The sequence below is a fragment of the Neofelis nebulosa genome, chromosome 6 (genome assembly GCF_028018385.1).
Source record: "Neofelis nebulosa isolate mNeoNeb1 chromosome 6, mNeoNeb1.pri, whole genome shotgun sequence".
Classification (NCBI taxonomy): Eukaryota; Metazoa; Chordata; class Mammalia; order Carnivora; family Felidae; genus Neofelis; species Neofelis nebulosa.
In genome coordinates, this window is record NC_080787.1 from 21212850 (window position 1) to 21240549 (window position 27700).

The 27700-nt window shown below is 43.3% G+C and overlaps 1 protein-coding gene across 2 annotated transcripts in view; it reads left to right on the plus strand.

Moving 5' to 3' along the window:
• ELOVL2 (ELOVL fatty acid elongase 2) overlaps nucleotides 1–27387 on the plus strand; it is a 64057-nt gene extending 36670 nt beyond the window's left edge. The window contains exons 1-8 of one of the 2 annotated variants that reach the window (XM_058733008.1): nucleotides 8296–8346; nucleotides 8464–8527; nucleotides 13114–13301; nucleotides 17590–17667; nucleotides 21320–21491; nucleotides 24381–24505; nucleotides 24985–25119; nucleotides 26894–27387. In XM_058733008.1, the coding sequence (XP_058588991.1) occupies nucleotides 8317–8346; nucleotides 8464–8527; nucleotides 13114–13301; nucleotides 17590–17667; nucleotides 21320–21491; nucleotides 24381–24505; nucleotides 24985–25119; nucleotides 26894–27019 (918 nt within the window). In that variant the 5' untranslated portion in view covers nucleotides 8296–8316 and the 3' untranslated portion in view covers nucleotides 27020–27387. Of the gene's footprint in view, nucleotides 1–8295; nucleotides 8347–8463; nucleotides 8528–13113; nucleotides 13302–17589; nucleotides 17668–21319; nucleotides 21492–24380; nucleotides 24506–24984; nucleotides 25120–26893 lie in introns of those variants that run through there. The other variant, XM_058733010.1, reaches the window with a different exon arrangement.
• Nucleotides 27388–27700: the final 313 nt, after the last annotated feature.

Here is a 27700-nt window from a genome sequence, read left to right on the forward strand (position 1 = left end):
AGCCTCATGAAGATTACTTCGTAAGACAAATAATAATAATTCAGAGTTCGTACCATGAGTAAGAGTTCCCTACCTAGTTCATATCCTCAGTCTCACTTAGTTGCTTCCTCCAGAGCACGGTGCTGGGAGGTAGGTGCTGAGCTGGCAGGTGTTTCAGCGTAAAATACACGTAAATCTACATGATGTGACGTCAGCTGCATGAAAGCCAAAGAATTCCATGTGTTCGCTTCTAGCCGTTCTCTAAACCTTCTGGTTTTATTCACAAATGTAAACACATTCTGATTCTTCAAACACACCACACGAGAGACTGGCTGGCAACCATCCCTCAGGGTCCGTCAAAAGAACTGGCAACATTAGACAGCCATCCTGAGCCCTGGGAACAACACAGAGACCTCGTTGCGTGACAGTAATCCGGTTTGTGCCCCTTGTCTGTGGAAGGAGATGCCAGCTCCCTGTCTCTCAGTTCTGTACAACTCAGCCTCGACCTTGAGGGTCCCAGGAATGTTTCAGATTGTGTCTGGTTAGTCTGAGAATGACACATTCCTGAGCTGGTTGGATCCCATATCCTAGCCTGCTGTCATCAAATGCTTCCGATTTCATCTTCTCTGAAACTTTTTTTTTTTTTTTTTAAAGGTAAGGATTTGGAGACTGTGTCTTCTTAGAAACTTAATAGTCTGTCTCATGACTTTAATGAGTTTTGCTCATTTTAAAAAGAAATGAGGAAGGAGTTGGTGGTGGGAAATGACTATTCTGATCGAATTAAGGGTCTTTAAAGGTTCCATGAAACCGTATCGACAAAACCGTATCAACACCAAGATCTTGAGTCATTGCGTTATACGATATAATACCCATGATAGATAATGCTGAAACCCACAAAATGCCGGAAACACAAATAAAGGAAGGAACACGGAGAAGGAATGAGGGAAGCGGGGGAAGGAAGACAGGAAGAGGAAGGAGAGGGAGGAAGGAGTGGAGTTCCACGGACACAGGACTGGGTGGGAGTCCCAATCAGCATTGTGGTGGCAAAAAAGTAGGCGTGCTGTTCATGGCTCTCCTGCTGCCAGGTTCTCTCAGAAAATGGCAGCCGAGGCAGGAGCGCATGGTGAGCGTGTCCACCGGCACTGGGAGTTGCACGGCACATCGCTAGGAAGACCACCTAGCTAGGAAGACCACCTAGCTAGGAAGACCTTCGCGTAAGGAGTCAGTCCAGTGGGTTTGCCTCAGGTGGGTCGCCGCTACCTCCAAGCGTGGTCTTCCTGCTGGGAGTAGAGCAGGGAGCAGGTGCAGGACACCACGTGGGTGTTCTGCAGCGCTGCTCCCGCTGGCAGGGATGAGCATGGTGTGAGGGGCGGTGATGGCAGGTACGGGGCTGGGAACGAGGCGGTGGAGGCTGGCTTGCTCTGACTTCTGGCTCTTCCATGAGACAACTCCATTTCTGGTGTTCTTGATCCTCTTCTGTAAATCCTTCCCATATGGAATTCTCTCCCTTTGGCACGAGGCGCATCGCCAGCACACGTTGCAGTGCGGTTCTGCCGGCTACAGAGCCTCTCACTTACGCGTAATAGGAAAACGTCCTCATTTCACTTTCATTTTTGGAGGATATTCTGTCCTCCTAGCCTGTGGTCCCCGAGCAACCACCGATTTGCTTTCTGTCACATATGTAAGCTCATATTTCCTCACGTTTTGTGTAAATGGAAACACACGGCATGTTCTCTTTCTCTCTCTCGGTCTAGCTTTCATGCAGCATCATAATTTTGAGATCTGTCCGTGTTGTCTGTGCATCGATAGTTCTTTATTTTTGCCCAGTTATATTTCGTTGTATGGATACCCCAGAGCTTACCCATTCACCTGTTGATGGACATTTGGGCGGTTTCCATTTTTAGCTATTAAAAATAAAGCTGCCGTAAATATTTGTGTACAGGTCTTTGCAAGGATATATGCTTTGTTTTTCCTTGAGTAAATATACCTAGAAGTAGCATGCCAGATCATGTGTTTTTACCAAACTGCTAAATTTTCAATGTGATTGCACCATTTTACATTCTCGGCAGCTGTGGTAAGCACGCAGGAATACACAATGAAAGAAGGCTGTACTTCCAATCTTTCCATCCTCCAGATATTGTTATACACAGCCATAAGTTAAATTGAAAGTCATGGAACATCCCACTGGGTATTTACCCAAAGAAAACAAAAACACTAATTCGGAGAGATATATGCACCCCTATGTTTAGCACACCACTGTTAACAATGGCCAAGCTATGGAAACAACACAAGCGTCCATCAGTATAAGAATGGATAAAGAGGATGTGATCTATATCAAGAGTGCAATACTAATCAGCCTTAAGAAACAAGATCTTGCCATTTGTGACAACATGGATGGACCTAGAGTGAAAGTGGAAGGAGTCCGAGAGACAAATACCATATAATTTCACTTAGGTGTGGAATCTGAAAAACCAACCAGACAAAAGCAGAAACAGACCCACAGATACAGAGAACAAGTTGATGGTTGCCAGAGGGAGGGTGGGTGAGGGGATGGACAAAATGCTTCAAGAGGAGTAGGAGATACAGGCTTCCAGTTATGGAATGGGTAAGTCATGGGGATGAAAAATGCCACTTAGGGAATATAGTCAGTGATAGAGTAATAGCGTTGGATGGTGATATGGGAGCTGCACTTGTGGTAAGCACAACGTAGCCTATGGGGTTGTCTTGTCATATCACTGCATTGTTCCCCTGTAACTGATGTAACAAGTGTACTTCAATAAAATAAAGTCACGGAATGTGGACCTTATTACTGTGTGGGCAAGGGGAAATCCCTGAGGTTGTTCTAGAAGTGGGATTGGAGAATGTTTGGCAGGGAATTCTGTGGCCTGGGGGACTTGGAACATAGTCTGAAGGGAAGCTGTGACCAGGCGTGGGCATCTCCCTTGGCTCATAGGATTTCCTGTGTCGAGGGGCATGGCCTTGGGACGGCCAGCATGGGGCCCTCTACAGTATGAGTTCAGGACAGCATGCCCCTTGCTTGGGTCTAATGACAGTGCTGTTCCCTTCTCTTCCAGTATGTCCAAACTCTAACCACCTTAAGTCCTCACTCCTGCAGTGTTTTCCATCAGTGTGGCAGTTCTGTGTACCTTCTTCTCAGTTGTTTGCTGTTTGCCTTTCTCTGTAGGTCTCACTTTCCCAGTTTGCCTGTAGGCTTTTGAGTTGACCACTATGCCTTTTTTGTCCTCATCTGTCTGACAAAGTGTTAGTACATAATGGCCGTTCAAAGTGTTGGCTGAATGACTGACGTGCTGCGTGTACTGTAGTTTGCTGATTTGTCTTAGCTCCTAGGTTATTGTGTTAGTGTTGGGACATCAGCCAGCATGCTTTGACGTTTACAGCAGCTATTAACGCATCACCCAAGCAGTGCTCTACCCTGCTTTGCTAAGCCTTCATGCTTAGTTGACTCATGCTACCCCGACTCTGTACTTACTACACTTAGGTTTACTGATCTAGGGTAAACTTTCATTTGTTCTTCTTATCTCCTCATTGTCTCTTAACATTGTATCCTTGCTAACTGTATTAAATAGTCCAGAAATAAAGAGGTCATTTTTATTCCAGTTTCTGATTTTCTCAGTATTGACTTTATTTCCACCTATCATGTGAGTCAATAGAGACCCTGGCCGTAAACATTTCCTGAGTGAATCCCATCTCAGTCTATTTGTATATGATGATTCTTCTTCCTGAAATGCTCTTTCTTCCCTTCTCCATCTAGACGATGTCCTGAGAGTCTTTCAGAACTCAATAGCAGTAGCATCTCCTTCTGGAAGGCTTCTGTTTTTAAGAGACCTATATTAAATTTCCTACCTCTATGTTCTTTTGTTTGTTTCGGGAGTACAACATAATAATTCAGTATTTGTATATATTGCAAAATGATTGTCACACTAAGTCTGATTCACACGCACAGTTCAAATTTTTTGTGTGTGATGAGAACTTTGAAGATCTATTTACTGCCTTAGCAATTTCAAAATATACAGTACAGTGTTATAGTCATCATGCTATAGATTATGTCCCCATGATTTGTTCATTTTACACAGAAGTGTGTACCCATTTCGCCCACCCCCCCATGCCGCTGCCTCTGGCAACCACCAATCTGTTCTTTGTATCTGTGAGTTTGGGATTTTTGTTTTTGTTTTTTTTTTTAGATTCCACAAAAACTGACCTATTTCTTTTTATTTACTGAAGCATAATTTAGATACAGTGTTCTATTAGTTTCAGGTACACAACATATTGCTTCAGTTCTATACATTACTCAGTGCTCACCATGATAAATAGTCACCGTGTGTCACCAGACAATGTTATTAACAGTATTATTGACTGTATTTTTCATCCCCATGACTTATCTGTTTTATAACTGGAAGTTTGTACCTCTTAATCCCATGTATTTTGCCTGTCCCCTCACCCACCTCCCCTCTGGCAACCACCAGTTTGTTCTCGGTATTTAAGTATATTTTTTTCTTTGGTGTTTTAGATTCCACATATAAGTGAAATCATGTGGTATTTGTCTTTCTTTGTCAGACTTCTTTCACTTAGCCTAATACCCTCTAGGTCCATCCATGTTGTCACAGATGACAAGATCTCACTTTTTTTTATGGCTGGCTAATACTCCAGTGTGTATATACATCACATCTTCTTGATCCACTCATCTGTTGATGAACACTTGGGTTGCTTCCATGTCTTGGCCGTTGTAAATAGTGGTACGATAGACATAGGGGTGCATATGTCTTTTCAAATTAGTGTTTTTATTTCCTTTGGGTAAGTGCCCAATAGTGGTATTACTGGATTATATGATTGTTCAGTTTTAATCTTTTGAGGAACCTCCATGCTGTTTTTCACAGTGGTTGCACCAGTATGTTTTTCCACCAACAGTGCATGAGGGATCCCTTTTCTCCACATCCTACCAACAACACTTATTATTTCTTGTCTTTTTGATACTAGCCATTCTGACAGGTGCAAGGTGGTATCTCATTGCATTTTTCAATTGCATTTCCCTGACAATGAGTGACGTTGAGCATCTTTTCACGTGTCTTTTGGCCATCTGTGTGTCTTGTTTGGAATAATGTCTGTTCATGTCCTCTGCCTATTTTTTAATTGGAATATTTGTTTCTCGGTGTGGAGTTGTCCATGTTCTTTATCTATTTTGGATATTAATCCCTTATTAGATATATCTTTTGAAAATATCTTCTCCCATTCAGTAGGTTGTCTTTTCGTTTTGTTGATGGTTTCTTTTGCTGTACGAAAGCTTTTTATTTTGTTGTAGTCCTAGTAGTTTACTTTCACTTTTGTTTCCCTTGCCTGAGGAGACATCCATGAATATATTGCTTACGGCAGTGTCCAGGAAATTACCTCCTATGTTTTCTTTTAGAAGTTTTGTGGCTTCAGGTCTCACATTTAGGTCTTTAATCCATTTTAATTTTGTGTATGGTGGTAAGAATGTGGTTCACTTTTACTCTCTTGCCTTGTAGCTCTCCATTTTTCCCAGCAGCATTTATTGAAAAGACTGTCTTCCCGTTGTGTGTATTCTTGCTTTCATTGTCATAGATTAATTGACCATATAGGTTTGGGTCTATTTCTGGGTTCTTTTCTTTTCCATTGAGCTGTGTGTCTGTTTTCATGCCAGTACCATACTGTTTTGATTACTACAGCTTTGTGGTATATCTTGAAATTTGGACCTGTGATAGCTCTAGCTTTGTTCATTCTCAGGATTGCTTTGGCCATTTGAGGTCTTCTGTGGTTCCATTCAAATTTTAATACTTAATTATTCTATTTCCATGAAAAACACTGTTGGTATTTTGATAATGACTGCATTGAATCTGTAGATTGTTCTGATAGTACGGACATTTTAACAATATTAATTCCTAATCCATGAGCATGGTATATCTTTCCATTTGTTTCTGTTATCTTCAGTTTTTTTCATCAGTGTCTTCTAGTTTTCAGAGTACAGGTCTTTAACATCCTTGGTTAAATTTATTTCTAGATATTTTATTCTTTTTGATGCAGTTGTAAATGGGATTGTTTTTTAAATTTATTCTTTTACTTCATTATTAGTATATAGAAATGCAACAGATTCCTGTACATTAATTTGTATCTTACAAATTTATTGGATTTATTTATTTGTTTTAATGATTTTTGATGGGAGTCTTTTAGGGTTTTCTATTTCAGTTTTCTGCAAATAGTGACACTTCTACTTCTTCCTTACCAACTTGGATTCCTTTTACTTCCTTTTCTTGTCTTATTCCTGCACCTATGACCTCCCAATACCATGTTGAATAAATGTAAGAGTGCACATCCTTGTCTTGTTCCTGATCTTAGAGCAAAAACTTTCGGTTTTTCACTGTCAAGTATGATGTTAGCTCCTGGTGGGTTTTTCACATATGGCCCTTATTATGTTGAGGTATGGGTCCTCTAAACCCATGTTGTTGAGAGTTTTTTTCATCATGAACGTATGTTGTATTTTGTCAAATGCTTTTTTGGCATCTATTGAGATGATCATATGGTTTTTACTTTTCTACTTATTAATGTGATATATCAATTGCTTTGCAAATATTGAACCACCTTTGCATCTCTGGGATAAACCCCACACGATTGTAGTGAATAATCCTTTTAATGTATTGTTGAATCTAGTTTGCTAATGTTTGGTTGGATTTTTGCATCTATGTTCATCAGAGCTATTGGCCTGTAGTTTTTGTTTGTTTTGTCATGTTTTTGTAGTGCCTTTGTCTGGTTTTATTATCAGGGTATTGGTGTAGAATGCCCTTTCTTATTCATTTTTTCACTGTCTGCTCTCTCTTCATTATCTTCCCCTCTGCTTTCTTTTATTTCTGGTCTTCTACTGTGACTTAGTTTCTGCAACATTGTAGAACGAATACAAGCTTTGTGACCTTTAGAGTTTTCTTAGACCTCCAGATGTTGGAAAATGGAGTTTGGACTGTAGCAAACAGACTGAAAACCTTTAAACATGTGTGGGTGGATGTGGCAATGAGAGGAAGATTTCACTGGTATTTGTTATGAAGGTGGATATATCAGTGAGATTAACATTCTTTGCTCAAGAATGAGAGGCCTCAGGACAGACCTTCTCTGTTCTAATGGCAACACAAATCTTAACTCTGTCACACTGAAATGTGAGGTTAGTGACCTTTTCAAGACTAAAGGTCTCCTGAGATATCCTTCATGGAAACCAAAACACTCTGTAAAAATTTCCAATCTTGGTTTAGCCCGGATACCTTTTATAGAGATACTATGATATAATAAAGGTCCTAATACATGACCAGCAGGTGTAGGTGCTAACAGATGTCGTCATTAAATCTTCTTCCACTCTCTCGAGCTTCTTAAAGTCTGCAAATACCTAAGTTTCCTTGAAATTTTCTCAGGATCAAAGTGACAAGTAAGAAATAGGTCTAAATGGTAGAGGCTGATCACCAAACCTGCAGATCTTCTTTTCAAATGCCAGCAAGTTAATTCTCTTCTTTGGCACTTACGCTTTCTTTGCAAATGAGATGCTTTGCACTCCGGTGGCTGATTATAGAGAATGTTCTAGATGAACATCCTGAGAGATGACGCTCACCTCACCAATCCACCAGCCCCAAATCATCATCAAAGATCCCTTTCCCACGAACACTGGGCAAATTTGTCTTTTCTTCCCTTTGCTTTAGGAGGTGCACTAGACCATTGTAGGCAAGGTTAGGGAACACCATCACAGGTATTTTGAACAACATAATAGCACACCAGAATGACCAGGAGCTAAATCCAGAGCCTGTAGCCAGTTTAGCAACCGTAAGGTTCTTAGCAGAAATTCTCCTATCCTGAATCCAGTTAAAGTGGCAGTAATCACCTGATGTACCCTAGAGATGCTGTTTATTGTAATATTAAATATATATTCATGTATAAGAAAGGTTTTGAAAACAAACAACATATAAAGGTTTTTAGATTATGGAAAAAATAGCTATAGTGCTTCATTGCCTTATTTGAAAAATAAGTCCCCTTTAAAGCTTTAAATTGAGCTTTGTGAAATACAGTTCAGCTGAATTTTTATTTAGCAATTACATTATATCCTGCAGGTGTAGACCCTCCCTGTTGCTTGCACGTGACTCCTGTTAATTGCAACAATAGAAGTTGCTTATGGAAAAGCTTCTGCCTCTAAGCATTTTAGAGGGAAATGGAATTAAGGTCAATAATCCTTCAGTGTTTAAAAATGTACCAAGCCTGTTTTTCAGGACTGCCTCTTTCCTTTCCTTAGGCAATAGAATTTTTTCCTTCTAAATCCACACAAGCTCGTGAAGGATGAGACTGCGTTTAACTGGTCCCCTTCCCGTAAGTGTTTGCAGCCGAAAGTCCTTGAAGCTAGGACTTGGAGATTCTGGCAACTACATGTCTGTTTTGAATTTCCCAAAAAACCGAATTAAATAATGTTTTCTTTTATCTTTTCAGGAGCATCTAAAGGCTTTTGATGATGAAATCAATGCTTTTTTGGACAATATGTTTGGACCTCGAGGTGAGTAAGCTACTTGAGAATTTCATGTGGAAGGAAACTAGTTGCAGAAGAGGGTTTTGTCATTTCTGGTGTTTTGTTTTTTTTTTTTTAATGTTTATTTTTTGAGAGAGAGACATACATACAGAATCCAAAGCGGGCTCCAGGCTCCGAGCTGTCAGCAAAAGGCCTGATGCAGGGCTCGAACTCACAGACTGGGAGATCATGACCTGAGCCCAAGTTGGACACTTAACCGACTAAGCCACCCAGGCACCCCTCTGGTACCTTGACGACAGTATGGTACTTAACATTTAGAGATCTAACTTCCCTCTCCTTTGATATCCTTCTCCAGAACATCTAGAAAGCCTCAGTGCACCTGCTCAACCTTCCTGGGATTAAAGTTCCAGGAGCCACAAGCAGGGACAGAATGCATTGAAGCCCTTCCCGTCGGTGTCTCTCGGGCCACCAGAGCAGGCCGGAGCCACCTGCTAACCGGGACTACTTTCTCCCCTGGCGCCACCGCCCACACACCTTCCACCTTCCTCACCCGTGCAGTCACCTCCCCTCTTTCCGACCTCGTGTGTCTGGGGGCGTGAGCTCGCTCCGCCCGTGCTGTGGGCTGGAGCCCCTGCGCGCCCCCCCTCTTTTGTGTGTCACCCGTCACTTAGACTCACTGCGGCGCGCCGTCCCCTGCAGCGCTTCTTACGCTTCCCTGGGCATCTTAGTCACCCTGCATAGCTCGCAAACAAGTGGATGTTTTCCAAACAACGTGTTTCATTTCACTTAGGCCTCGCTGGTTCACAAACCGTGGCGAATCTGTGCCTCTCTCCGGGTTATTTCCTCAGCACTGTTGGGTTAGGGAAATGAGGTTTTCCAAACAGCATCGTTTAGAGACTACTTAGACCACTCCAGTCTCTGCCTAGGCTTTGTAAACGTCTGATGAACGACTGTTTGTATTATTTTAATATAATGATGCTGTATGATTATTAGAGCTTTAAAAATATTTTCAGTCGCCCCCCCCCCCGGCCCCCCACCCACCACCATTTGTCCTCGTGGTGACCCCGTGGGGTAGGCAAGGCAGGATCTCTGTATCGCGTAAGCTCCCTTATTGAATATGTTCTCTGCCTCACAGTTCTTGTGGGTGCAGAGGAGGACGGTTCACGTAGAGGGCACGCAGGGTTTCTTGGCAACTGTGGCTTCTATTGGACACTTGCACCAGAGCGTGGAACAACAGTGTCTCTGTTCACACCGAGCTGTGCCTTTGCTAAGATTGTTGTGATCTGGAACTATGTGGATAGGGGTCCACGTACGGAGAGGATTGCAGTTTGTTTACTCAGCTCTGGTCATGTTTATGGAAGGTTCTTTGTGGCGAGGAGATGGGAAGATTGACAGTTGACAACCGGGTCGGGTGACCTCCACGGTGACAGGGAATCTAGCCTCTGGGCCTTCCAGCATCCCTTTCCCTTTCCCAAAAGTGGCACAAGCTTAAGTTGACTGGCAGGCCACCTAGCAGACTTCCCGGGTGTCCCCAAGTCTCTTCTGTACTCACTTTTTCCACGTTGGCATCAGGGGATCTTGTCCTGGGCAGATACCCGACGCAGATGCAGTTAACCATTAACGTCCCAAAGATAGGATAAATCTTACTGCAAGTATTTGTTCCTCTCTCTGGGCTGGGACAGTTAACTCTCCTCCTTGACAAAAGCGGCAAGCATTTACAGGACCATGACAAAAGAAAACGAACCACTGGAGATGCTGTATTGTGTACTGGGCTCATCCTGCCGATTGGCCTAGATTACACGACTCAGAACTCAGTGGAGGTATGGGTGAGATACGGTGGGAGTGTAAGACCTGGGGTCTGTCTCTAGGCGGGAGGTCAGACTACCACCTCGGCGGTAGTTGCAAAGCAGTGAAGCAGACCACGTGTGTTGGTTTCCCGGGGCTGTGGTAACCACCTGCCACAAACCACATGGCTTAAAGCAACAGTGGTTGATTCTCTCACAGTCTGGAGGCTACAGGTCTGACACCAAGGAGTTGGCAGGGCAGTGCTCCCTCTGAGTTTCTAGGGAAGAGTGCTCCCTGCCTTTCTCCCAGCTTCTGGCATTGCCGGCAATCTCTGGCATTGCTTGGCTTGGAGATGTATCTCCCTGTTCTCTGCCTCCATTTGCACGTGGCTTCTCCTCTTCGCGTCCCTGTGTCCACATCTCCCCTTGTATAGGACACCGGTCACAGCGAGGGACCACCTAGTCCAGTACAACATCTTCTTAACTGGGTCAGACCTGTGAAGACCTTATGTCCAAGTAAGGTCACAGTCACGCGGGTATCAGGAGTTCGGACTTAACCATATCTTTTGGGGGACACCATTCAATCCATAACACCGTAACAGGAGGTGGGGTAGCAGTTTAGTGCAAATATTTAACTGTTTCACTCTCTGTGGCTCAATTGTTCTCAAACATAAACTGGCAATAATTACATCACCTATATGGTGGATGCATCTGTTACCTTCACTGTGGTGATGGCATCGTGGGAGTTTGCATGAGTCCAAACCCATCAAATTACGCACATTAAATATGTACAGCTTTATCAGTTATACCTCAAAACTATTTGAGATATCAACTATATAATTAGATTACTTTGGGAATTAAGTTAATACATGTAAAAAGCTTTATTAGGACAGTGCCTGGCACAGAATAAGTGTTCAGTAAATATAAATTGTGATAACAGTGTTCCAGCCATAATAACACATTAATTATAAAATTATAATTACATTGCTATGCAGGTGGAGAGCTGTAGTAGGAAAGGGTAAGAAGAAGCAGCTCCCTTCCAACGGCAGGACATTTATCTGGTTTTTAGAGGATGCGTAGGATGTATTTTATTTTATTATGTCTTTTTTTTTTTTAATTTTAGAGAGAGAGTACGAGTGGGGGAGAGGGGCAGAGGGGGAGAGAGAGAATCTTCAGCAGGCTCAGCACTGAGCCCAACACGGGGCTCGATCCCACAACCCTGGGATCATGACCTGAACCAAAATCAAGAGTCGGTTCAACTTACTGAGCCACCCAGGCGCCCCATGGGCGCATAGGATTTGGATTCAGAGGTGAACATTAGGAAGTGGCACATGGGACAGACTTTTCCGACCAGTGATTTCCTGCAGGTTGTGTGAAGGTAGGTCTCTGCTAGTCACACGAATGCTGAGGTGGGCCCCTCGCCTGCCGTGTTCTCTCCATCACAACTGGAGGAGTTTACAGAACAGGTGATGGGACAGAGCCTGAGAAGGCACTTTCCTCTGTGCTGTCCGTCAGGTGGGGTGGAGTAAGGGGGGCTGGCGTGCGAGGGGTAGAGTGGAGCAGAAAGAGGGGCGGAGGCCTGGGGAGAGCAGAGAGAGGGAGGAAAGGACATGATCGGCTGGAGAAACCAGCTCCTTCCAACCGCATTTACAGAGATTAAAAACAACGTGCCAGTTTTTATCATTGTGGGCCAAATTATTTGCTTTATTGAGACAACAAAAAAGAGCAGAACAGAGAACTAAAATCACTTTGTGCCTACCGTTCTATTCAGATGTTAACTAATTATCTTACAGATCTATTATGTGTGCTTTATGTAGATTTTTACGTTTTCACCCTCCAGAGCAAGGAACACTTGCTGTATCTTGGTTCTTGCCTCCTGGCTATTGATACTTCTAGTCCATGGTCAGGTTTCAGTCCTCGGTTATATTTTCTGCCCTCACCTCTGAATCATCAGCCCCCAAGGCTTTGCCTTCTTCAGCTTCCCGTGGTTGTTGGGTTCAGTCCCACGGCTCTGGCTCAGCTGAGCTCTCAACTCTGCCTGGTTTACCACACGGTGGTCCTCACCGAGCTGTGGGGTGTGGGGTGTGTGAACCAGTATACGCTGTCGATACCCCTTCTCTCCTGCCTACTCCAGACTCCACCGAGGAAGGCAGCACCGGGTGGAACGTGCTGGGCAGCCGAGGTGAATTCAGATCCTGACGCTGCTGCCCCCTGCTGTGTGGCCTCGGCAGGTTACTGTAGCTTTCTGAGCTGTTTTTCATCCACAGAACGGCATGATGGCATGTCCTGTTTACAGAGTTAGAATAAATAAACATAGTAACTGTTCCGGGGAAGACGCTAGAACTCTTACCGCCCACCTTGATCACCTGTCCCCGTCACTCAGGGTTCAGCCTAAGCCCTGTTTGCTCCATGAGATCTTCCTTAACTCCTCCCACCCCAGGGGTTTCTTCTTCAGAACTGTAACTCCAGTCCTGCTTATCGCGGCTTATTACTCGGGTTCTTGTGGATTCTTGTCGTATTGTTGCTTGTTGTATCCACTATGGAACATACAATATATGTGACAGGAGGTCTTAAAAGTTCCCATGACAAGAAAAATTTTTGTAACTATGTAAGGTGATGGATGTTAACTAGATTTATTGCGGTGATGATCTTGTAGCGTGTGCAAATATTGAATCGTGTTGTGCTCCTGAAACTCATGTTCTACCTCAGTAAAAAACAAAAGGCCAAACAAAAAAAAAACCCAAAACTTTTTAAATACATGTGATAATATTTTAAAACTAAACAGAAGCGCCCCCCTTTAGGATTCTCACTGTATGTGTTTCCTTTCAGATTCTCGAGTCAGAGGATGGTTCATGTTGGACTCTTACCTTCCTACCTTTTTTCTTACTGTCCTGTATCTGCTTTCAATATGGCTGGGTAACAAATACATGAAGAACAGACATGCTCTCTCCCTCAGGGGTATCCTCACCTTGTATAATCTCGGAATCACACTTCTCTCCGTATATATGCTGGCAGAGGTAAGTGTCTATGTGGGAACTCTGGAGTCTGGTAAGTAAGTATCTCTGAGAAGTAAATCTGGCCTGCCAGAACTATCCAGCGCTGCTCTCAGTACCGTTCCTCAAGATCTCAGGAGCTGTTCCAGCATCTGATACTGTTTCGCCAGAAAATCTTGGGGAAATCTTTGTTTCTGAGAATTTTTCTCATCCCAATTTAGGCCTGTTTCTTTCTTTAAAAAAAATTTTTTTTAATGTTTATTTTTAAGAGAGAGAAAGCGTAAGCAGGGGGGAGGCATAGAGAGAGGGAGACACAGAATCTGAAGCAGGCTCCAGGATCCTAGCTGTCAGCACAGAGCCCATCGCGGGGCTCAAACCCACATACCGTGAGATGGTGACCTGAGCCAAAGTCACTTAACCAACTGAGCCACCGAGGCGCCCCCTAGGCCTATTTCTTGAATCCTTAGTCTTTTCACTATAATTCAAAGTCGCAATTTAGATCTGAGTGGGCCTTTAAAGCTCATATGTGCTAGTTTTCTCCTTTTACAGATGATGATACTGAGGCTTGGAAAAGTTACATGACTTACCTGAGAATAGACGGCTCTTGAGGACAGAGCAGTTTTTAAGTTAAAAATCAAATGCAGTTAGTCGGAAATACAGATACACAGTCCCTTAAAGACTACTCCCTCCATCTTTGGTCCCCTGTGACGGGGGCATCGCGGTTTCTGAGGACTGACTGCGGAGTCCCAGGCTGAGATTCCAGCCCCGCTCCTGCTGCCCTCATTACATCATGCATCGCCTGTTCCTTTGTAACGTGCCAAACCCAAGTCATTTTACAAGAAAGGGAACAAGTAACAATTGCACTCTCTGTACAACCCAAAGCCTGCTTCACTCTGCCTGCCACAAAGGAAAATCAACAAGTGCCAAATAAACCTGCTCCAGCGAGCAGAGGGAAAACAAAAACAAGACAAAACCTTTTTTAGGGAACAGGATAAAATCACTCATGTCAGTTACAAATGGCTGACAATGGCACAAGTATAGTTGCCTTCCTGGTCCTTGAATTCTAAAAGAAGATAAATCCTCACGTAAAATATAGATCCTCTCGGCCACAGAGTTCAATCTGTGCATTGCTCTGCTGTGCACCATTCTGAAGACGCTTAATAACCATTACTTAACATGACTTACAACACCGATGCCCACAGTTCCGTGATCGGAGTGCAGATGGAATTCAGGGTCTAGAAAGCCCCCCCTACAGTCCCGTCGCATCAGTGATCCTAATTTACCTGACTCTGAAAGGGGAATTTTTATGTAGGTTTTCAACGAGGTAAATCTTAGTTCACTAGATGAGCTTGCGAGATAGTGATTGACAGGGTTAGTTTCTTGGGGAAGAAACAAAGGGAAAGACACTCTTCCTTAGATTGTTCTCAGAAGCAGCACCTGCGTCAGAAGGGCAGCCGAATGTCTGACCACACCAGAAGCCCGAATACCAGCTGGAGACTTTGGAGTAGTGGAGTCAGCAGATGCGAATGCAGGTGTCACGCTCTGTAATTCTGGGGCAGTTAATTAGGCTCTCTGACCCTTACACGACTTGTCGTTAAAATGGAAATATGGGGGGCGCCTCAGTGGCTCAGTCAGTTAAGTATCGGGTCGTGATCTCGCAGTTGGTGAGTTCAAGCCCCGCATCGGGTTCTGCGCTGACAGCTCAGAGCCTGGAGCCTGCTTCGGATTCTGTGTCTCCCCTTCTCTGCTCCTGCCGCACTTGCACTCATGTTCTCTGTCTCAAAAATAAATAAACATTAAAAAAACAGAAGTCATATGGAGATATGGTCCTCGTTCTACTTAGCTCATGAGTCTGCTAGAAGGATTAGTCAGTTCTGTTCAGTCAACATTCTGTGAGCATCCACTAGGTGCTGTGAATTGTATACTCAGCCAAGGAGACATTAAGATGGGTAACACGTGATTTTTGTACTCGAAAAGCTCATAGACCAGTATACAGCAGGACTTCATGAATATGAGAACGCTGTGTAAATATTAAGGTGAATATTATTCACCATTAACAGGAATAAGAATAGCAGTGTTTGGACAAGTAAATGACTTCGACCCGTTTTTAGGGAGAACGTCGGTACTTAGTCCCTTCCCTACAAGAATGTGATCCACTGCTTGTCCACTGTGCTCTTCTCACACTCCTATAGCTCTTGGTTCACAGTTACCGCTGTTGATTGCCCCCTGCTGTCCTCTGATTGTAGCCTCTTCCAGGGCAGGCATACGGTCTTAGACACTTTTGGGGTATGTGTAACAGCCACTAGTTGATGATGGGTTGACTGAACCTTGCTAACTTGTTAAGCCCAGTTCAGATGTTTGCTTGGGCCAGGAAGGTACTGCTAAAATTACTTGGAGTCTTTCAACAAATACGCATGGAGTTTCTACAGTGTGTCAGATTCTATTCTAGGCTCTACAGCCCCGCCTTTCCCCTTGCAACGCTGACCAGTGGTGGGCTGGTGGGGGGGCAGGAAGGCCTCTGATATTCGAGCAGAAATCAAGCATATGAAGATCTGAAGGAACTGTGTTTGTGCAGAACAAGCAGTAAACGTAAAGGCCTTGAGGCAGGAACAAGCTTGGGATGTTCAAAGACCACAAAAAAGAAACAGTGCACCTAGACCACCATGGTCGGAGGAGGGGATGGTTCATGACGAGGCAGAGCGGTGGCAGAACACAGAGGGCCTTGTAAAGAGTTTGGCGTCTATTCTGAGTATCGTGGCAGGCCACTGGGGGATTTTAATGAGGGGAGTGATCGATCTTCCTTCTCAGATAGATGGTTGCGTCCGCTACATGGAAAACGGACTGGGACAGTGAGTTGGGGGCAAGAGCGGAAGCAGAGTCCAGGAGACGGTTGGAGCGCTGTTGTCACAGATGCCGGTGGCCTGGACTGAGGAGTTGGAAATGGGGAGAAGCGGAGGGATCCTAGACCTCTTTTGGAGCAAGCTAGGCTCCACCTCCTAAGGCTAACCCTGTCCAATAGCCTGGTTTCCTTTCCTTCAACACCCAGGATGGATGGCTCCTGTCTGCCAAGCCCACCAGGGGATAAGCAATGGACCTGTGCAAGGCACATAGAGTCTTTCATAGAGCAGCTGCTTAATTCTATTTAGGTTTTAAATTGTCAGTTTTAAACAATCTAAATGGTTTTTTTAGTAGTTTGACGGCTTTCAGCGTTCAATTTTAACATCCTACCACTCCCCCTGTGTATTTCTCTGCAGGGTGTACCTTTACACGCCTCTGATGAGCAGCCACAAATAGTAGGCCTTTGCATACCTTATGTAACACGTTAACTAGACTCCTCGTGGTGATCATTTAACAATATACACAAATATCGAATATGCAAAAGTCCTTGGCAAACTTGTCAGGAGCATAGGTTTCTTTTTATATCCAGAGATATTTTTCATTCAGCAATTGTAAACGACTGCCTACTATTCCTGAAGTTGGAAAGGTTAAACATTTTCCTATAAATAAAATTTGATGAAGGGGAAAAATACCGTCTACCTGCTTTGTATTCTAGAATCTTAAGTTTTTACAGTAATAGCCGGAAAGAAGAGAGAACTTCTTTGGCAGAATTTTCCACAAAGTATAAAAAGCTTATTTTCTCATAATTTATTGGGTGCTTTCTATGTGCTGGGCATTGGGCAAGGAATGGTGAATTCAAAGATGAGCAAAAAACACACATCTTTATGGAGACTTTTGGTTTTTGAACATAATGAGGGATATAAATATTAATCATTTATAATCACACACATGATTGAGTACCAAGTAGCATAAATACAGTGAAGAAAACGATTTAAGAACCTTTGAGCCCTGATTTTCCCATCTGTAAAATGGTAATAAATATGTACATAATAAAATTATGGAGACGATCAGCTAAGGCAAATATAAACCAATATAAAGTATTATTAAAATTTTAGTGTAGTTTTTGCATTTGTTTATATTTAATTCTGTGTTTTACCTGTGGAAACATACGGCTAGATGATTCCTTACATAAAATATTTTGTTACTCAAATGATAGCTAAACTCTGTTACTTTGGGCCAACGTAAAGTTCAGAAGTAAATTATACCCATTAAAGAATACCAACTATTGGTATCTATTCAACAGCAAGAATTAATTCCTTTGATAACATGTTTGGGGACAGGATTGAGAAAGTCAGATGCTGGGAAGTTTCTACTCAGACCTTGAACAGACAGATGCCAGTCAGGAACATGAATGGGAAATCTAGTCCTCTTTCAAATGTTCGTGTTAATTTTTCCCCCTCTGTTTCTTTGGCAGCTTATTCTCTCCAGTTGGGAAGGAGGCTACAATTTACAGTGTCAAGATCTCACCAGTGCAGGGGAAGCCGATGTCCGGGTAAGTCTTGAGAAGCTAATCGACCATCTGTAACCGTTTCTCCTAGAAAAGGAGAGGAGGCCTTATCCTTCCAGATATGAGGATGGGGCTGGGATTACGTAAGAAAGGGAGTCATGTTCTGATAGAAATACTTGGTAACAAAAATGTTTTTCAAATGTCCAACTATGGGGGAGCTGATTGAATAAACCATGGCTTGTCCAGGAATGGTTCCTTTTGCAAAACGGAATGACGAAGATCTCTATACTGTTACAGAGTAATCTCTGGGACGTGATCTCAGTTAAAAAACAAAACAAAACAACTTGCAGACCGTGTTTATAATATAGTACCTTCTGTGTAAGAAGTGATATGAATGTGTGTGTGTGTGTGTGTGTGTGTGTGTGTGTGTGTGTGTGTGTTTGCTTTTAAAACAAACCATGGTAGAATAAACCAAAACCCAACAAAGTGTTTCCTTTTGGGTGAAGGAATTGGGCAGAGGTGATAGGGATGGAACGTACCTTGAGTCATACTTGATTTTGGAACCATTAAGTGTTTTACATTATTTGAAACAAAATTAATTTTAAAAAGAAAGCAAGGCAGCCTTCCTCCCAAAACTTGGAAACTCAAAGAAATGGATATACCCGTGTATTAAGTGACTTTAAAACATGGTGTTTTGACTGACCCTCCCTAGGGGATGTATCTTAACAGTATTCAGTAATTTTTTTGATTGCTGTTAATGAAAATACTGGTGTTGCTTCTCTGAGACTGTTCAAGGTACACTGTAGGATGAAGTTAAGTATTTAATAATGTTAATATCATTACAACTAGTATTTGAGACCTAGAAAAGAGATACCAATTAAAAAGTCAAACGAACACTGATCATAGATTCAAATTGGAAATATCAGAATTAGCTTTATTCTTTCTAAAAACAAATGTGTTATTTAGCTCTATCTACAGAAAAGGCCTAGTTAGTCTCTGACAGCCCAGTGCGGTGAGGAGTGAATACCCAGATTGTGCTTTCTAAATATAATTTTCCACCAGAAGGGATTAGGATTCTTAGAGAATTGGCCAATTCCTGGGTTGGGGTGGGAAATGTGTATAAGCAAAATCGAGGACATCTTGTGACAGAAAGCACGTAAGCTGTCCAGACTACCCAGGTCATGACAAAAAGACTGAGGAGCCATCTTGAAGGGACTCCCAGCGTGCAAGATGGGACAATTCAAAAAGAATACTGACTGGAATGGGTTGAAGCATACCAAGTTTAGTAAAAACCCATGAGTTTAAAATGATACTAAAAAACACATTGTTGCCTTCTGAAGGTTGCTAGAACACCAGCTCTTTCTAGGGGAAAAATGTTAAAGGGAAAGAATCAAACATTGATCTTTGCTTTTCACGTGTGAATTTCCAAATAGAGGAAGAGAGAGAGCTCTTCTCTATAGAAAAGTGCATAAGTAACGAGAGAACTAGAAAATCACCCTTTTGCAACTCCTAGTTGAAATCATGGATCTGTTCGGCCGTCATCCATCCATAAGGGATAAAACTGTTGGGTGGACGCTGAACGGAACTTCATAATAATTGGATTAGCTGTTAACACCTGAACTCTATCACGAACGCCAGCGGGACGACCAGAAGTGATGTGCCCTCCCAGCGTGATGTGCCAGGAAGTACACAGAACCATGGACTCAGAGTTCCTGCCAAATTCCCTAAGTCTCAGTCCTTCAAGCCGCTAAATCTCATTGCTTTGTTTCACAAAATGTGGGGGATAGAGAAGTTAAATAACATTAGGAATTCACAATATTAGAAATTCCATGCAACAACTGATCTAGTTTTCATGAAGAAAAGACAGGAAGAGGGGAAGCAAGGAAAGGGGACTGTTACTGATTAGAAAAGACTAACAAACTTTATCAAATCAGTGCAAGCTGGACCTTGGTTGCATCCAGATTTAAATCAGTTCTAAAAGGCCATTTTTAAGACACTTTGACCATGGATGAGGCTATTGGTAGATATTAAGGAGTCCCTGATTTTATTAGCTAATGACATCGTGGTTATGGTGAAGTAAAAGTTTCCTTCCTCTCTCTCTGTTGGTGGTTTTTATAGATGAAATGATACCTTGCCTTTGCTTAGAATATGCTGTACAGCCCCTAAAAATGTTGAGAAATAGAATTGATCCAACAAATTGGAATCATATTGAAAGTTTTGAAGTTTAGTGATAGGTAACACAGGTTCCTTATACTTCCTCTCCTTGATTGAAATTTTCTATAATGAAAAACATGCTTATTAGCAGAAACCTTTTAATGAAAATCTTTCATAGTAAGATATACATTTCAGAATGCATTTTAAAAAACATCTTCAAAGCCGTAGTATGAAAAAAGTATATATAGAGGTTTCTCTGCACCCATTTTATTTCTAATGTATTATCACAGAGCAGCGCACTTTGGGCTACCATACAATTCTCTAAAAGTCATTGTCATTTTACATTTGTATTAGACTTAATATCTGTGAAGTTGAATCACACTCTCAAACATTAAGATGGAAACCAGCACACCTCCTTGTCTTCTTGGCAGGCAGACAATAGAGCATGATATTCTGACTTCAAAGTTCCTTTTGCACACACTCTCCTCATACGTTTAAATGTTAGTGCTAAAAACACTGCCGCTAAAGTATTTCCCTGTGGCTGAGACTTGTAAGGGACTCAGGAGGGAAAGTAGGAATCCTGACCCACCAACCAGGTCAGTGAGGAGGGAGGAGCATCGTGATTTTCTTTTTTAAGCTTTTGCTTAAGTTCCAGTTGACCAACATACAGTGTAATACTAGTTTCAGGTGTACAAGGTAGTGATTCAACACCCCATATGACACCTGGGAGCACCTGGATTTTAAATCTTCCGAGGAGGAGGAGACACGAAAGCAGCAGTCGTCCACTTACAGACGCCTCCTGGGCTCCAGCACAGCTAAGAGACCAAACACGCACACAGTAGGGAACTAGAGAAAAAATTAAGACCTAGTGTCACGAGCAGTAGCGATCTGTTGAGTGCTGAGCCCTGAGCAGAGATGAGACAGCCCCTGCCTTGTGTGATTTGCCCTCGGTCGCATTAACCCTCACTACACCGTCATGGTTACTGAAAGCAGAGGCATAAAGCAGTTTCCAAATGCAAAGGAAGACGTGGCTGATGAGGCCTGAGTAAAGGCGAGGAGAGGGTTAGGAGGAGGCATTTAAGGGTGTTCCTAAAGGATGCCAGGCGTGCGGTAGGAAAGGAGGGTGGACGCGGGGAGAAGGGTGCCAGGAGGCCCAGGGGCCCCGTCGGCGGCGAGTGCCGGAAGAGGGAGCAGACGGCCTTGATGGTGCCCGGTGCTGTGCTCTGAGAGGGTGCTGGAAATCCCTGGCAGCGCAGGCTGGAGAACGAGCCTGTGTTCGGCGGGTGCAGGGGAGTCACCTGATCAGATCACGCGTGTCAGAGGGGCAACTCCTTTTCACCAGAGTGGGGTGGATTGCTGGGAATGAGGAGAAGCTGGGGGCAGAGATGCCAGGAAGGTGCTTTGGTGATGGCCTGAGACAGAAACGCCCACTGGTGAAGTGCGGCATCACGCAGGTTGCTGGGGGGGGGGGGGGGGGGGGGCAGCCAGGGGGAGCGTTTTCATTCGCTCACGTTTTCTTTTTCCTGTTTTAACATCCTTACAGGTAGCCAAGGTGTTGTGGTGGTACTATTTCTCCAAGTCCATAGAGTTCCTGGACACAATTTTCTTTGTTTTGCGGAAAAAAACCAGTCAGATTACTTTTCTTCACGTATACCATCATGCCTCCATGTTTAACATCTGGTGGTGTGTTTTGAACTGGATACCTTGCGGGCAAAGTAAGTTCTGTTGCTGCTTCTTCAGTTCCGTGTCATGGGTCTCGCGAGGCCTCTAGTGGGTGCCTGGGGTTGAATACTGTTGTACTGATGTGGCTCTGGAGACGGAAGAGGGAGGCACACGGCGCAGCACGCGGCTACCGTGTGGCCACTTTCGCGTCTTTCGTTCCTGCAGAATGGGAGCGTTACCTTAAATTGTGAAAATGCATTTTGTTTTCCCCCTGCGCCAAATGTCCGCGGGCCAGAAGCACGCACCCCAGCTGGAGTAATTTTACTCCGGCACCAGGGGCTGAAGGACTCCTGTCGAAACAAATCCAGCACCTTCCACTTGGTGGAGGTCATCACTCAGCTGTCCTATAGATTGGACTTTTTTTTCCATTCTGAAAAGTTAAAGGCACGTCTCTGTGTGGCTTCCAACGTTTGTTTTTACTGAGAGCTACAACGCGCCTTATATCACAGCCTCTTTACGTGTATGCACTTTGTGTGGAACAGAAATTTCAGGAGATGTTTACCCTAGCTCTGTGATGCACTTTGGGTTTTTGTTGTTGTCGTTTCATTAATCCTGTTGCACTTTTTCAAAAAGCTGATGAGCGCTCTCACTGCGTTGATTTCACAGTCATTAATGGGTCCCTTCTGACCTGCAGTGCAGACAGCAGTACTTTCTATGTGATTGTCTTATGTCCCCAGCTTTAAAAATCTTCTGTGAAAACTCAGAACAGGTAAAACTTACGTCAAAATGATTTGGGGATCTTAGAGATATTTTTTAAATGTCAAGGAGAGGGGCGCCTGCGTGGCTCAGTCGGTTCAGCGTCTGATCACGGTCTCACGGTCCGTGGAATCGAGCCCCACGTCGGGCTCTGTGCTGACAGTGTGGAGCCTGCTTGGGATTCTCTCTCCCTCCCTCTCTCTCAAAATAAACTTAAAAAAATAAATAAAATGTCAAGGATATTTGGAATATATCCGTGACTATGAAGATGCAAATTAAAACCAGAGTGTGAAGCAGGAAAGTGCTGGGGATGAAGTGGTCAGAAAGATGTTTTTATTTTAACGCTCTCCTGGACCAAATCTGGCTTCTTGAGTTTAGTGATTAAAACTATGATAGACTTAATGCTGTCATCAATATATAGACCATAATCAATATCAAGCAACTATCAAGGTTAAGTATTTTTTATGATTGTCAACAATTTCATTACAAATCACTAAACATCTAAACCTCCTTCTCACGTAATCCCCACGTAAAGACCTGGGATTCTTGTAGATGAAATGCGGTGTGTGTGACAATTCATAGTCAACCTAAAATATTATAAAAATCATGTCCCAGGGGCTCCTGGGTGGCTCAGTCAGCTGAGCGTCTGACTTCAGCTCAGGTCATGATCTCACGGTCCATGAGTTCGAGCCCCGCGTCGGGCTCTGTGCTGACAGCTTGGAGCCTGAAGCCTGCTTGGGATTCTGTGTCTCCCTCTCTCTCTGCCCCTCCCCTACTCATGCTCTCTCTCTCAAGAATAAACATTAAAAAAAAATTTTTTTAATCATACCCCATTAATTCATGGTAATGAAAGCTCAAGCAGTAAAGAAATACTGCTGTAACCAGTTATTCCAGCCAGTGTTTGCTGAGTACTTACTAGATTCTGGCGGTGGTGTCTGAGCCACCCAGACACCCCTGTTTCTCATTCATTGATTTGCATGGATCTAACCAGACCTTGATTTAGACTGGGAAAACCAGGCTAGAGAGTTTAAATTCATTAGCCAGCGTAGGTACTGCACTTTTCAGTTTCCGTAGCATTATGCACTCAATCCCAGCACCGCCCAGAGAGCCAATTACTGTCCTGCCCATTTCCCAGGTGACAGAATCAAAATTTACAAAGTAAAACTAATGTATCTAAGGGGACATAGCTGATAGGGGTCCTCTAGCCCCACAGCCCCTTCCACCACAGGACTGAGAGCTCACAGCCCAGCCATCTGGATCCCAACGTAACAGAGGTAGTGTTTGCTTTGCCGGGCACTGTCGTGAGCACTTTGTGTGTATCGATTGGTCTAATCCTCACGACAGTGGGTTCCCGGTTTCCAACAAATAGACCCGTCTCTGACATCTCACCCCTTCAAACTAAATCCTTTTGCTTCTTAGCTGAGCAACATGGAACTTCTCTCTTTTTCCTTTGGTTTCCTGAAACACCATTTGCCCACGTTGACGGAAGCTACAGGGACTTCACGAAGGTGGCGGCAGGGGAGTGATAACGGCACAAGTTAGCACAGAAATGTCCTGCAATTGGATTTTAGATATTCCTTGTCCTAGAAGTCCATGAGGTGGTCCAGCTGCTGGGAAGCCTCACTGGCCAGTCCGTCCCCCCACCCCCCGTCCCGTCCCAGCCTTCTCTCCTGCTGCACCTTCTCTCACCTTGCTCTAGCTCTCCTGGTTCTAGGTCCCTGTCAGGTAGAATTTATTAAATTTAAAGAGCAGCCTGATCTCCTGGACTCTTTAGCACCTTGTTAAGCCCTAGACCGAAGGCCCTCTTTCCACAGTTGGAATGGCTCATCAGAGGCATAGTGGAAGCAGAGACACTTTCTAAGGAATTCCGTCACCGGTTTGAAGCTAACATTTCATTTTCTCCCTGATCACTCGATAGTAACAACAGTTTAAGGGACAGTAAAGCCTTTGCAAATCAGGAATTAACTGTTTGGTTGGCACTCTGACTGAAAAACCATCCAGTTTTGTCCTATCTCGGTGACTTTTGCGGAATCCTGGAGCAAGAGCGCGGAAACGAGAGTGAATTCATCGTGTGGATTGTGGCAGATAGTGCCACAGGTGTGACCCATCTTCAGCCGTGCTGCACAGGAAGAATCCGTCTCATTTGATGAAGAATGAACAGTAATTTTTATCCCATACTTTTACAGGTTTCTTTGGACCCACACTGAACAGTTTTATCCACATTCTCATGTACTCCTACTATGGCCTTTCTGTATTTCCATCTATGCACAAGTATCTCTGGTGGAAGAAATACCTCACGCAGGCTCAGCTGGTATGTTATCCCTTCGTTCAGCTCCTCTCCCTGTGAAGCATCGAATATTCTCATGGAGGAAAGAAATCTGTCCCCGTAGGCAGAGGCTTTGCTGTGTGTGAGGAGGCTGCCTGTTTTCCTCTAAAGAGAACCTTTTAAGGATTAAAATCTAGTGTGTCGAAATAAGCTACCTTATTCCTTGCTTCGAAGTGACAGTGATTTAACACAGACGTTAATTTTAAGATTCATTTTTATCTAAATAAGTGCAACTGCTACTCTTCCATGAGAAAACGAGCGGGCAATTAAATATACTGACTAGCATCGTTTCAAGCGAAATTTCTGGGTAGGATAGTGGGCTGCTTCCGCAGTTTTGCTTTCTTCCTGCAAAACCTAGGGAGTAACGGGAGTCGACTTCTAAATGTTTCGTATTTCCAAATGGTGTATTGCGTGGCTCGGCCTGGCCGCCCCCAGTGACGCCCCCACCCCCTACCCCCCCACAGGTGCAGTTCGTGCTGACCATCACGCACACACTGAGCGCGGTGGTGAAACCCTGCGGCTTCCCCTTCGGCTGTCTCATCTTCCAGTCGTCCTACATGCTCACCTTAGTCATCCTGTTCTTAAATTTTTACGTTCAGGTAAGTGAAATGTACATCTCCGGTGGCGGAACATAGCAGACTGCGCTCTCGCCTTACATTGGTGTTTAATTTGCCCGAGGAAATCCACTAGCACATGCTGGTTGGTGATGGAGGCTCGCAAAGTAGAGAGTGAAAACTAACTCTCCCCCTGCCCCCAAGCCCTCCCCTTGAAGGAAAACCACCATGAATAGCCTTAGTGGGCATTTTATTAAACATTTTTCAGTGCATGCATAAAAAGTTTAATGAGGTCACACGTTGGTAACATGGGACGAAAACATGAAACAAGGGTCTTATATCTGAATCCAGGGCCTCTATACAAATGGAGAAGAACTTAGGCTGAATGAATTGAATATTAAAAAATCGTTCCTATATCAGCACGGTGATGTTGTGACCTATCTGGAAAAAATTCTTTTAAGGCAAGCCACCGTGGAAAGGTCACATTGGCTTTTTCTTTACTAAATGTCATTTTCTTTTTAATCAACAAATTAAATGGAACAGGGCTCCAAAACACGACATCAAAGCAACTCCATTAATACAAAAACTGATGAAGGCGGGGGGAGCAGAGTGCAGGCCTCAGGTGGTGGTAGAGTTTAAATTGCTCTCCTTTGTGGGCGGGGGAAATAGAAAGTAAGCTTCATGAAAAAAAGATGAGAACATACATTTCTATTCCAAACAGTACTTTCCAAATTGAAATCAACTGTATTTCTTTCTTTAGACAATAAATGCTTCATTTTTTTTTAGTTGGCATTTGCTAAAGGTTAACCTGTGGTGGCTTCTCACAAAGTACAACTGTGGGAAAGTGAACTGCTGACAGTCTTTTCAGCGCCATTGGACTGGCTAGGCTTTGTCTTTTATAACAGATAGACGATTCCTTTGAGAATTTCTGAAGAAATAACCATTGAGGGAACCAAACAAAGCCACCCAAAAAACCCAAAAAAAACAAAAACAACTCACACAGCAAAACTGACTGTTAACAGGAAAGCTAAGTGAGTCAGCGTGCACTTGGTGTTGAACCTTGAGGATGAGCAGGTAGCCGGCAGGGTGGGCAGTGGGCGTTCAAAACGTTGACCCTACTTGTTGGTTTACACAGAGTCTTACTCCTTTAGACTTCAGTATATAATTTCAGGCTTGACCCTTGTTAATATAGGTGCTTTAAAAAAAAAAAAAGTAAAAATGAGACAAAATCAGGTATTTGGACAGAAGAAGAAGGATATGCCAAAAACCAAATCAAGCCAGAATCCTGGGTACTGGTACTTTTAAGATAACAGCATTTTTTCCAACTTGAATTGGAAAGGATCTAATTTTTAGGAAATGCAAGTAAGCAACTAATGCAGAATAATTTGAATGCCAGTCCTGTAATACATAAACCCTAACCAGTGTAGAGAAGGTGACAGAAACAACCTTTCATTGGAATTCATTCATATTTGTCTCGGTTTTTACCCTATTTTTAGTTTTAACCGTTAGCTTAAAAATTGTCAGACAAAAATTCTTCTTTGGTGGGGGGCCTGGGTGGCTCAGCCGGTTGAGCATCCGACTCTTGATTTCGGCTCAGGTCACAGGTCGTGAGTTCAAGCCCTGGGATTCTCTCTCTTTCCCTCCCTCTCTGCCCACCCCCCCCCCACTTGTGCTCCCTCTCTCAAAATAGATAAACTAAAGCAAATTCTTACCTGTCCAATACCCAATAAAATCATGAACTGTTTTAGATTATATGCCATGTCGAAGTCTTATTCAAGAATCCTTTTTTCCCTCTCTTCAAAATATATGCATCCAACAGACGTACCGAAAAAAGCCAATGAAGAAAAATACGCAAGAGCCACCTGCAGGGAAAGAAGTTAAGAACGGTTTCTCCAAAGCCTGCTTCGCTGCAACTAATGGGGTAATAAACAAGAAAGCACAGTAAATGCCCAGTAACAGACAAAGCATATATAATAGCCTCACAGATTCGCTTGTTTTAAAGCAAAGACTGAATTGAAAGTTATATATGTTTTAGCATAAACTAATTTCTTTTGAGTTTATAAATCATTTGTACCCGGAATGTATTAATATATTGCTATTAGGTTAATCTGTTAACTGAATGCTTCCGTCAACATACGTGTCACCTCAGACACCGAACTCTGTAGACCTCAGAACTGGTGTGGCTCTGTCTCCTCCCCACAGACTGACCCCCTCACCAGAACCGTCGGTATAACGCCTTATACACGTACAAAGCCAGGAAACACGGAGCCTTGTTTTCCGAAGCCAGTCTTCAAATAAAAAGTTTTATTCAGATTGAAGTGTTTAAAACAAAATGTTAATTACCTTTCTAACTACAGGGTGTCTTAATCTATATTAAGCACTGCTCGCCAGTGTGTAATCAGTCCATTTGTTCCATTAGGACCTGACCCCAGAAAATATGAAAATGGATTACAAACGGAAGACAGGAAAATCTAGCACAACTTTTCTCTCTTAAGGTAGAGTCTGTCAAATTCCTACACTAAGTCTCAACTTAGTGATATGGTAATGAAATTTGTATTTGATTTTGACAATTACTTTTCCTAAGAAGAAAAACTCTTCTGCCAAATCCTCATAGCTCAGGGGCTTC